The sequence below is a fragment of the Nerophis ophidion genome, linkage group LG14, assembly GCF_033978795.1.
Source record: "Nerophis ophidion isolate RoL-2023_Sa linkage group LG14, RoL_Noph_v1.0, whole genome shotgun sequence".
NCBI lineage: Eukaryota > Metazoa > Chordata > Actinopteri > Syngnathiformes > Syngnathidae > Nerophis > Nerophis ophidion.
Window position 1 is genome coordinate 42,279,928 of NC_084624.1, and position 13,005 is coordinate 42,292,932.

The following is a 13,005-nucleotide window of genomic DNA, read 5'->3' on the forward strand; positions in this document are numbered from 1 at the left end:
CAACTCCCTCCTCCCCCTAGGGGACCGAAAGCAATGGATGTCGAGCGGATCTGACATGATATTGTGAAAGTGCAATCCATAGTGGATCTAACATAACCGTGAGAATCCAGACCAAAGTGGATCCAATAGAGTAGCGAGAGTCTCATCCAAAAAGGAGCCAGCAGGAAACCATCCCAAGCGGAGGCGGATCAGCAGCGCAGAGATGTCCCCAACCGATACACAGGCGAGCGGTCCATCCTGGGTCCCGACCCTGGACAGCCAGTACTTCATCCATGGCCACCGGACCGGACCCCCTCCACAAGGCAGGGGGGGACATAGGAGAGAAAAAGAAAAGAAACGGCAGATCAACTGGTCTAAAAAGGGGGTCTATTTGAAGGCTAGAGTATACAAATGAGTTTTAAGATGAGACTTAAATGCTTCTACTGAGGTGGCATCTCGAACTGTTACCGGGAGGGCATTCCAGAGTACTGGAGCCCGAATGGAAAACGCTCTATAGCCCGCAGACTTTTTTTGGCCTCTGGGAATCACTAATAAGCCGGAGTTCTTTGAACACAGATTTCTTGCCAGGACATATGGTACAATACAATCGGCAAGATAGGATGGAGCTAGACCGTGTAGTATTTTATACGTAAGTAGTAAAACCTTAAAGTCACATCTTAAGTGCACAGGAAGCCAGTGCAGGTGAGCCAGTACAGGCGTAATGTGATCAAACTTTCTTGTTCTTGTCAAAAGTCTATTAGCTGCATTTTGTACCAACTGTAATCTTTTAATGCTAGACATGGGGAGACCCGAAAATAATACTTTACAGTAATCGAGACGAGACGTAACAAAAGCATGAATAATGATCTCAGCGTTGTTAGTGGACAAAATGGAGTGAATTTTAGCGATATTACGGGGATGAAAGAAGGCCGTTTTAGTGACGCTTTTAATGTGTGCCTCAAAGGAGAGAGTTGGGTCGAAGATAATACCCAGATTCTTTACCGTGTCGCCTTGTTTGTTTGGTTGTCAAATGTTAAAGTTGTATTATTAAGTAGAGGTTGGTGTCTAGCAGGACCGATAATCAGCATTTCCGTTTTTTTGGCGTTGAGTTGCAAAAAGTTGGCGGACATGCATTGTTTAATTTCATTAAGACACGCCTCCAGCTGACTACAATCCGGCGTGTTGGTCAGCTTTAGGGGCATGTAGAGTTGGGTGTCATCAGCATAGCAGTGAAAGCTAACACCGTATTTGCGTATGATGTCACCTAGCGGCAGCATGTAGATGCTGAGTGCAGGGCCAAGGACCGAACCCTGGGGAACTTAACATAGTCCAAGGTCACATTGTTAAGGGAGACACACTGCATCCTATCAGTAAGATAAGAGTTAAACCAAGACAGGGCTAAGTCTGACATACCAATTCGTGTTTTGATACGTTCTAATAAAATATGATCGACGGTATCGAAAGCAGCGCTAAGATCGAGGAGCAGCAACATAGATGACGCATCAGAATCCATCGTTAGCAATAGATCATTAGTCATTTTTGCGAGGGCTGTCTACGTGGAGTGATTTGCCCTAAAACCGGATTGAAATGTTTCACATAGATTGTTAGACGCTCAGTGTTCATTTAGCTGCTGTGCAACAATTTTTTCAAGGATTTTCGAAATAAAAGGTCAGATACAATGAGGTCAGGATCGAGGTTAGTTCTTTTAAGAAGAGGATGAATAACCGCTTTTTTGAATGCTAGGGGAACAGTGCCCGAGGAGAGTGATAAGTTTATAATATTTAGCACTGATGGACCTAATAATACAAAGAGCTCCCAGGAAGAGGGTCAAGTAAGCATGTTGTTTGTTTTATTCCATTTACACGTGACAAATCATCGAATGTTATTTCCTCAAAACGAGAGAAACTATTTTGGAGGGCAGTATCCGCCGTATATACCATCGTGTCAGTGTTAATAGAACCCCGTTGTAGCTGGGACGCATTGTCTTTAATCTCCTTTCTAATGACTTCAATTTTCTTATTAAAGAAATTCATAAAGTCATCTGCCGAGTGGGTGGATGAATGTGTATATATATATATATGTGTGTGTGTGTGTGTGTGTGTGGGAAAATCACAAGACTACTTCATCTCTACAGAACTGTTTCATGAGGGGTCAGGAGATTTTTTTCCCACACACACATATATTGCGCTCTACCACGGTATTGAGCACTATTCTCTGGATAATCTAATTAAGACATGTATATACATTCATCCATCCATCTTCTTCCGCTTATCCGAGGCCCGGTCGCGGGGGCAGCAGCCTAAGCAGGGAAGCAGGGAACTTTCCTGTCCCCAGCCACTTCGTCCAGCTCTTCCTGGGGGTTCCCGAGGCACTCCCAGGCCAGCCGGGAGACACAGTCTTCCCAACGTGTCCTGGGTCATCAGTGTGTGAATGTGTGTGTGAATGGGTGAATGTGGAAATACTGTCAAAGCGCTTTGGGCTCCTTAAAAAGGGGCATAAAAACACTATACAAGTACAACCATTACCTTTTCTTTTTTTTTTTTTTTTTTTTACCATTTCCTACCGGTCGGACGTGCCCTAAACACCTCCCTAGGGAGGCGTTCGGGTGGCATCCTGACCAGATGCCCAAACCACTCCTATGTGTGTGTGTGTATATATATATATATATATATATATATATATATATATATATATATATACATATATATATTCTATTTTTATTTAATTTTTTTAATCATTTTTTTTTTAATCTGTCCTTTCTACCGCTTGTTACTCTCGGGGTCTCCTAGCTACTCGGGGAAATAATTTTGTCTAAAAATGCATTTTCCCCATCCATAATTTCAGTGATTTCAGTCAATTACTGCGCAAGGAATATATATTTATATAAAGCCCGGCCAAATTTTTTTAACCCAATGCAGCCCCGTAGTCAAAAAGTTGGGGGGCCCCTGGTGTACACCTTCAAAACACCGTTGTAGCGATCCTGGCAATTCAAGTGACTGATAAGGTCTGATGCATTGGAACTCACTGTTTGTTTGTTTTTAACCCACCTTGCCCAATGTTTGCCAAACATTTGGTGCGAACAGAAAGTAAAATTTCTTCCTTTGAAACAGTGAAGAAGTCCCACACATGTGACGCCATGTTCGTTTACAATGAGCTCAGAGGAAGTTTATCGCTTCCTATGCGGTAGGAGAAAAGAAGCGCTTGATTTGCTCACCCTAAGCCACCTACAGTACAGAAGGGTAATCTCGTCTCAATTGACCGTTTTTTTTCTTCATTTATTTTCATGTTGTCGGATTTAATAAGTCCTCATATCGGGCCAATAAATTAATGTCCGATATTTATGCCACACCCCTAATTATTATGTAGAGGTTATTTTAAAAATTCACCATGCAACAATGACCAGATGACTATTCTAACAACGTGCTTCAATAAAAAAAAATTGAGCACAGCTCGTGTCTGGCTATTAAACTGCAGGGGAAAAGAACAAATCATTTTCTTGTGTGTCTTGCACTTCTGGGAATGGCAAGATGATGCATTTTGATTTGCTATTGAATGTCAGTATGTCTTCTGATTTTTGGATGTGTACTATTGCGCAGTGTGTCTTTAACGCCCCCCTAGAGAGTTTGCTTTGCAGCTGTGGTCTGTATGGGCCGCGGCGGTTTTCAGTTGTAACACACTTTTCCACCACTTGTGCAGTAATGACAATATCAAACAAACAAAAGACATCCGGAGCGAAAGTCATAAGCAATTTTTTGCAGTGCAAAAATTATGACTTTAGTGGTAAAGCCGTATTTTTATTTGCACTTAAATAGTTGTGTACAGGAGGAGGAGACGGCACAGACAAGAGGGGTGTAGTATAAAGCTCTATTTATTTATATATTTATGAACTTATATATATATATATATAAAAAAATAATTATAAATAAAAAATGGAATCGGGTGTGACTAAATCCAAGAGTGTATGGTGTGCGACTATGTGTAGGAATTAATGAGTGATACCAGGAGTGTTGAGTGAGAGATGAGGAAGTCCTAGGGGGGACAGGACAAACTCGGAGGTCCGTGAGCAGGCAGTAAGTCAGGGCGATAGAGATGCGTCGAAGGTCCGTGTCCAAGAGGCAGCCAGGGAAGCAAAGGGAATGCGGTAAGATGAAACACACAGCTCGTAACGTGGAAACAAAGGCAGGCAGCAGGTACAACGACAAGGAAGGATACGAGACAATAAACACGACGGGGGGAGAAAACACAGAGAGTCTAAGAGTGTGCATAAAGCTTGACGTGTAGGCTTACTGTACAGGAACAGATGACTACGTTCTGGCACGGGATAGCAGGTTGTACAGGCTTATGAAGGCAGGTAGGACGATCAGCTTTAGGTGTGCTGATTGCCGGTGATTGGTTGCAGCTGTGCACCAAACTCTTCCGGAGTGGCGCGTGCAGGTGCGCTCTTGGAGGCGCAATCAGCAGAGCGCACATATGAGTGCGCATTGGAATGCGCCCTAGCCATGACATACATGTTATTGACAGTTTATTTAAGATATATATATTATTTTTATTTATTGATTTAATTAGAATCCATCTACTTTAGCACTGCGTAATTGTATGTAAATGTAGTCCCTTCTTCTGCAGTATATTTGATTAATAGTTTTGTAATTAGCCTGACCTACTAAGCTTTGATAATAATCTTTTTGATTAACGCACGGTTTCCTATCATTTGACAATGTTTATCCTGCCAAACTTAAAGTAGGTTGGGCATAATTATTAAACACGATTAAGATCAAGAGTAAGATTACTAATGAAAAAGTTAGGCCCCAAATTCGAAAAGGTTAAGAACCTCTACTGCAGCGGTTTTGTCCCAAAATCACTTGGCGCTATTTTAACTTCCAATACCCGCAATATACAAAGTGTACCAACCCCGTTTGTGTTAGATGTAAATATAAACGGAATACAATTATTTGCAAATCCTTTCAACCCATATTCAGTTGATTGCGCTACAAAGACAAGATATTTGATGTTCAAGCCCATAAACTTTATTTATTTTTTTTGCAAATAATAATGAACTTAGAATTTCATGGCTGCAAAAACGTGCCAAAGTAGTTGGGAAAGGGAATGTTCACCACAGTGTTACATCACCTTTTCTTTTAAAAACACTCAATAAACGTTTGGGAACTGAGGAAACTAATTGTTGAAGCTTTGAAAGTGGAATTCTTTCCCATTCTTGTTTTATGTAGAGCTTCTGTCGTTCAACAGTCTCCGCTGTCGTATTTTACGCTCCATAATACGCCACACATTTTCAATGGGAGACAGGTCTGGACTGCAGGCGGGCCAGGAAAGTAGCCGCACTCTTTTTTTTACGAAGCCATGCTGTTGTAACGCGTGCTGAATGTGGCTTGGCATTGTCCTGCTGAAATAAGCAGGGGCGTCTAAGAAAAAGACGGCGCTTAGATGGCAGCATATGTTGTTCCAAAACCTGTATGTACCTTTCAGCATTAATGGTGCCTTCACAGATGTGTAAGTTACCCATGCCTTGGGCACTAATGCACCCCCATACCATCACAGATGCTGGCTTTTGAACTTTGCGTCGATAACAGTGTGGATGGTTCGCTTCCCCTTTGGTCCGGATGACACGATGTCCAATATTTCCAAAAACAATTTGAAATGTGGACTCGTCAGGCCACAGAACACTTTTCCACTTTGCATCAGTCCAATTTTGATGATCTTGGGCCAAGAGAAGCTGGCGGCATTTCTGGATGGTGTTGATAAATGGCTTTCGCTTTGCACAGTAGAGTTTTAACTTGCACTTAAAGATGTAGCGACAAACTGTATTTAGTGACAGTGGTTTTCTGAAGTGTTCCTGAGCCCATGCGGTGATATCCTTTAGAGATTGATGTCGGCTTTTGATACGGTGGGATCTAAGGGATTGAAGGTCACGGTCATTCAATGTCCGCTTCAAGGAGTGATTTCTCCAGATTCTCTGAACTTTTGGATGATATTATGGACCGTATATGTTAAAGTCCCTAAATTCCTTGCAATTGCACTTTGAGAAACGTTGTTCTTAAACTGTTTGACTATTTGCTCACGCAGTTGTGGACAAAGGGGTGTACCTCGCCAAATCCTTTCTTGTGAAAGACTGAGCATTTCATGGAAGCTGTTTTTATACCCAATCATGGCACCCACCTGTTCCCAATTAGCCTGCACACTTGTGGGATGTTCCAAATAAGTGTTTGATGAGCATTCCTCAACTTTATCCGTATTTATTGCCACCTTTCCCAATTTCTTTGTCACGAGTTGCTGGCATGAAATTCTAAAGTTAATGATTATTTGCAAAAATAAAAATGTTTATCAGTTTGAACATCAAATATGTTGTCTTTGTAGCATATTCAACTGAATATGGGTTGAAAAGGATTTGCAAATCATTGTATTCCGTTTATATTTACATCGAACACAATTTCCCAACTCATATGGAAATGGGGTTTTGTAAATGGATGGATGGATGAGAGACTTATGTTGCATTGATATCCTAATGTGTTATTTGGATTGAGTCGAATCTGTTTTAAAATCCATTCTGCTGTTCAAAACCTGGTACTGACGTGGGTCACACGTGGCGTCTCTCCTCAGGTACGACTATGTTGAGGTCTACAACGGCGGGGACGAGTTCTCACCCATGCTGGGGAAGTTTTGTGGCAAGATCGCCCCGTCCCCCATCATCTCCAGCGGCGGTCAGCTCCTCATCAAGTTCGTCTCCGACTACGAGACCCACGGGGCTGGCTTCTCCGTTCGCTATGAGGTGTTCAAGACAGGTTTGTGTGCGAACTAACCTCATTCTGTTGTCGCTGCTGCTTCCTGAAGCGAGCTCTGAATGTGATGAATGAGCTCTGAATGAGCTCCTGGGAGGAAAAAAACGGATCTGACTCACTTTTCCTCCTTTTGGGGTCCATTGTGTATTACCTTCCTATACTGAAGAAATACAATAAGCATCCTTGCATTAAAGGCCTACTGAAATGAGATGTTCTTATTTAAACGGGGATAGCAGGTCCATTCTATGTGTCATACTTGATCATTTTGCGATATTGCCATATTTTTGCTGAAAGGATTTAGTCGGGAAAATCAACGATAAAGTTTGCAACTTTTGGTCGCTCTTAAAAAAGCCCTGCCTTTCCCGGAAGTAGTGCGCGTGACGTCACATATTGTCGGACTCCTCACATCCTCCAATTGATTACAATCATGGACGCCAGCAGCGCGAGCGATTCTGACCGAGAAAGTGACATTTTCCCCATTAATCTGAGCGAGGATGAAAGATTCGTGTTTGAGAATATTAATAGCGACTGACTAGGAAAAAAAAAAAAGAAAAAAAAAGCAACAGCCTTTAAATAGACCTCCTTTTTAGACCAGTTGATCTGCCGCTTCTTTTCTTTCTCCTATGTCCCCCCCTCCCTTGTGGAGGGGGTCCGGTCCGATGACCATGGATGAAGTACTGACTGTCCAGAGTCGAGACCCAGGATGGACCGCTCGTCGGGACCCAGGATGGACCGCTCGCCTGTATCTGTTGGGGACATCTCTACGCTGCTGATCCGCTTGAGATGGTTTCCTGTGGACGGGACTCTCACTGCTGTCTTGGAGCCACTATGGATTGAACTTTCACAGTATCATGTTGGACCCGCTCGACATCCATTGCTTTCGGTCCCCTAGAGGGGGGGGGTTGCCCACATCTGAGGTCCTCTCCAAGGTTTCTCATAGTCAGCATTGTCACTGGCGTCCCACTGAATGTGAATTCTCCCTGCCCACTGGGTGTGAGTTTTCCTTGCCCTTTTGTGGGTTCTTCCGAGGATGTTGTAGTCGTAATGATTTGTGCAGTCCTTTGAGACATTTGTGATTTGGGGCTATATAAATAAACATTGATTGATTGATTGATTGACAGCTCCGGGCGACAGCAGTGTGAGCGTTTCAGATGTAATTAGACACATGTGCTAGGATAATTCTGGAATATCCCTTATCTGCTTATTGTTTTAATAGTGTTTTAGTGAGATTTTAAGGATTGTAAAGTAAAGATTGTAAAAGACATATCTCGGAGGTCGGATGGCTGCGTTGAACACACTGTGTCTCAGAAAGAAGCCGAGGAGCCAAGCTCACAGCTGCTGCAGAAGGACGAATAATCCACGGATGTCTTCAGTAAGATATATATATCACAATTTCCCCATCCAAAAACATGCTGGTTGACATAGAGAAAACATGTTCGCTTGACCGCTCTGCTTTCACAACAAACAAAGAAACGCCGGCTGGGTCTCGTTGCTAAAGACAGCTGCAATCCACCGCTTTCCACCAACAGCATTGTTCTTTATAGTCTCCACTATTAAATGAACAAATTGCAAAAGATTCAGCAACACAGATGTCCAAAATACTGTGTAATTATGCGGTTAAAGCAGACGACGTTTAGCTGTGTGTGTGTGCGCACAGCGCTAATATTTCCTGACAGTCCGTGACGTCACGCGTACACGTCATCATTCCGCGACGTTTTCAACAAGAAACTCCCTTGAAATTTAAAATTGCAATTTAGTAAACTAAAATGGCCGTATTGGCATGTGTTGCAATGTTAATATTTCTTCATTGATTTATAAACGATCAGACTGCGTGGGCGGTAGTAGTGGGTTTCAGTAGGCCTTTAAGCAATCTGTTGCTGGACACTTTATCACTTGCATTTTTCAATTTAATGAGTGCCTATACAAATCATCCTATGCAAAGATGATCATTTAGCTTATTAAGGATCCCCATTAGTCTACACCACAATGGAGACTATTCTTCCTGGGGTCCAGGCAAAAAAACATCACACAACCACAAAACCAAAGATTAAAATGCAGTACAACATGATCCAATAATAAATTGTCATAATACAAAAATAGCAACAACAAAGAACCAAAAAATACTAATAATTTTTGTCACAAAATAATTTTCATACCAAAGATAAAAATAGCAATATAAAAATAGATATACTGTATACCATCCATCCATTTTCTACCGCTTATTCCCTTTTGGGGTCGCGGGGGGCGCTGGCGCCTATCTCAGCTACAATCGGGCGGAAGGCGGGGTACACCGTGGACAAGTCACCACCTCATCGCAGGGCCAACAAAGATAGACAGACAACATTCACACTCACATTCACACACTAGGGCCAATTTAGTGTTGCCAATCAACCTATCCCCAGGTGCATGTCTTTGGAAGTGGGAGGAAGCCGGAGTACCCGGAGGGAACCCACGCATTCACGGGGAGAACATGCAAACTCCACACAGAAATATCCCGAGCCTGGATTTGAACCCAGGACTGCAGGAACTTCGTATTACATTTTTGCAAAAATCAAACAAAGAACCAATGGCCTAAAATATACACATTAGTGTACCAAAGACAAACAATAAGTGACGAAAAAGTATCATCCATCCGTTTTCTGCTGCTTATCCCAGAATCAATAAAATACTCAATAGTCAATAAAAACAGTCATGACATTAGGTACAATCTAGAATAATCTCTTTACGCAATACTTCTCCTTTTAGTCTATTCTTAAAGCCCACTATGCTGGTGATTGATAGCAGATATTGTGGAAGTCTATTCCAGTAAGTGATTGCCCGATACATTACTGGCTTTTTCAAAACATCACTTTTGGGTTTAAGACGGGTGAGAGCACCTCTTTGGGCTAGCCTGGTACCGTAGTTGTGACTGTCACTGGCAAGCAACATCTGAGAATACAGATGTGAAGGTTTATGGTATGTATAGATGTTTTTTTTTAAATAGAGTCAAACTACACGCTAGTCTTTCACCAACTTTCATCCATGACAATTCATAATGCATGATCTCAATGCCAGTCCTAAATGAGCAATGGAGAGCTAGTCTGGCACCTCTGTTTTGGGTAAACTGGATTTTATTTAGATCTTGTTTGGATACATTAGACCAGATTGCTGGGCAGTAATCAATATGTGACAATACAAGGGATTGTATAACTTGTTTCATAGTTGTGTTAGTTAAAAAATAGGCACTTCTTCTTATGATTGAAATGCTTCTGCTCATTTTTGTTACTATGTTTTTAATGTGAGTGGCCCAAGATCGTGGTCGTGGAACTGTGGACCAGCTCTATACTCTCGGCAGGGTTCTTGAGGGTGCATGGGAGTTTGCCCAACCAGTCTACATGTGCTTTGTGGACTTGGAGAAGGCATTCGACCGTGTCCCTCGGGAAGTCCTGTGGGGAATGCTTAGAGAGTATGGGGTATCGGACTGTCTTATTGTGGCGGTCCGTTCCCTGTACGATCAGTGCCAGAGCTTGGTCCGCATTGCCGGCAGTAAGTCGAACACATTTCCAGTGAGGGTTGGACTCCGCCAAGGCTGTCCTTTGTCACCGATTCTGTTCATAACTATTATGGACAGAATTTCTAGGCGCAGTCAAGGCGTTGAGGGGTTCCGGTTTGGTAACCGCAGGATTAGGTCTCTGCTTTTTGCAGATGATGTGGTCCTGATGGCTTCATCTGTCCGGGATCTTCAGCTCTCACTGGATCAGTTTGCAGCCGATTGTGAAGCGACCGGAATGAGAATCAGCACCTCCAAGTCCGAGTCCATGGTTCTCGCCCGGAAAAGGGTGGAGTGCCATCTCCGGGTTGGGGAGGAGACCCTGCCCCAAGTGGAGGAGTTCAAGTACCTAGGAGTCTTGTTCACGAGTGAGGGATGAGTGGATCGTGAGATCGACAGGCGGATCGGTGCGGCGTCTTCAGTAATGCGGACATTGTACCGATCCGTTGTGGTGAAGAAGGAGCTGAGCCGGAAGGCAAAGCTCTCAATTTACCGGTTGATCTACGTTCCCATCCTCACCTATGGTCATGAGCTGTGGGTCATGACCGAAAGGATAAGATCACGGGTACAAGCGGCCAAAATGATTTTCCTCCGCCGTGTGGCGGGGCTCTCCCTTAGAGATAGGGTGAGAAGCTCTGTCATCCGGGAGGAACTCAAAGTAAAGCCGCTGCTCCTCCACATCGAGAGGAGCCAGATGAGGTGGTTCGGGCATCTGGTCAGGATGCCACCCGAACGCCTCCCTAGGGAGGTGTTTAGGGCACGTCCAACCGGTAGGAGGCCATGGGGAAGACCCAGGACACGTTGGGAAGACTATGTCTCCCGGCTGGCCTGGGAACGCCTCGGGATCCCCCGGGAAGAGCTAGACGAAGTGGCTGGGGAAAGGGGAAGTCTGGGTTTCCCTGCTTAGGCTGTTGCCCCCGCGACCTGACCTCGGATAAGCGGAAGAAGATGGATGGATGGCCCAAGATAGTCTTTCATCTATTGTAACTCCCAGCAACCTGGCCTCTTTAACTTGTTCAACATGAATTCCGTTCAGAGAAACATTTAATATGCGTTCCTTTCTATGAGCATGTTTTGAGCAAATAAAAAGACATTTTGTTTTGGAAATATTAAGTTTCATCTTAATATTAATACTATAGAGATGTTTTCATGAAGAAGCTGCTCATCATTGTTGTTTGCAGTGGTTTATTCTATATGATACTGAGAGCTGTTTCTAATATGTTGGCCCTCTCATGAAGCTAAATGAAGGTGCGTGCGTGTGTGTATGTATGTGTGTGTGTGTGTGTGTGTGTGTGTGTGTGTGTTCTGGCAATGCTGACTCAATGGCGACATCGCTCTGTTTACACAGTCACCTTTAGGGGACCTCTGACGGTATGGGGACAAAAAAACAGGTCCCCTAAAGGGAAACATTTATAGATGATAGTGAGATGTGGGGCGTCATAGCTCGGTTGGTAGAGTGGCCGTGCTAGCAACTTGAGGGTTCCAGGTTCGATCCCCGCTTCTGCCATCCTAGTCATTGCTGTTGTGTCCTTGGGCAAGACACTTTACCCACCTGCTCCCAGTGCCACCCACACTGGTTTGAATGTAACTTAGATATTGGGTTTCACTATGTAAAAGCGCTTTGAGTCACGAGAGAAAAGCGCTTTATAAATATAATTTACACATCCATTCTGAAGATGCCAAAGTGATTTTTAAGCTTTGGCCCATAAAACATGTTTACTGATTATTATTATTTATTAAGGTTTATTTGTAATAGGGACAGATACAAAAAACATAGACATCTGAAACAGTTATCCAATGTATGCATCATAGTGTTTGTAGCCAAAGCTAATTTACAATACTTGTTCCCAACAACAACAACATAGATCCAACATCATTAAAATAGGAAAATGAAAATAATAAAAAAAAAATAGTTGGTAATAATGATGATAGAAATAATACAGACAAAGTGCAAACTAGATAAAAGCCAATAATAATAATGATAATAATAACAACACAAGGTGCAGACTAGATAAAAACAATTGGTAAAAATGAGTAAAAACTAAACATGGGAACACGATTGCTGCTCAACTAGCCATAAATTTTTTTGTTTTTTGAAAGTGACAAGTGCAGATATACTTTTCAAAGTGTCAGGTAAAGAGTTCCATAGTTGTGGTCCTTTTATTGAAAAGGCCGTCTGGGCTAAAGATGTTCTACGGAATGGAACGCAACAGTTGCCTTTTAACAGTTAGTTTGAGTGTGAGACATTTAGCCAGCAAACTTCCTAGAAGAGGACAGCTGGAGTGCTGTATTCTGAGGATCATGTTATATTTAATTTGAACTCCTTTTTTGAAATGGTCCTCAGTAGTCACGTACAAATTTGTGTGAATTATGCAAAAATATAAAAATTCGGTCCCCATGAACCACATTAACTCTTTTTCCCCACGGTCCCCAGTAAGAATGATCAGCACATTACTTCATCAATCCAGAGATTTAAAGACATGTATGAGCTAACTGGGATGTGGCCATTTTACCAATTTTTTTTTCATGCCTCCACAACCTGTAGAAAGGGTGGTCCCCACAAGTGATGATCAAAAACTTGGTCCCCATTCCAAATGATAACCAGTATGCGTGTGCGTGTGCGTGTGCGTGTGCGTGTGTGTGTGTGTGTGTGTGTGTGTGTGTGTGTGTGTGTGTGTGTGTGTGTGTGTGTGCGTGTGCGTGTGT

At 42.9% G+C, this 13,005-nt stretch overlaps 1 protein-coding gene across 2 annotated transcripts in view; it reads left to right on the forward strand.

Moving 5' to 3' along the window:
• LOC133568697 (neuropilin-1a-like) overlaps positions 1-13,005 on the forward strand; it is a 184,109-nt gene that overhangs the window by 42,989 nt on the left and 128,115 nt on the right. For both annotated transcript variants that reach the window (XM_061920789.1, XM_061920790.1), the window contains exon 3: positions 6,592-6,773. In XM_061920789.1, the coding sequence (XP_061776773.1) occupies positions 6,592-6,773 (182 nt within the window). The remainder of the gene's footprint in view (positions 1-6,591; positions 6,774-13,005) is intronic.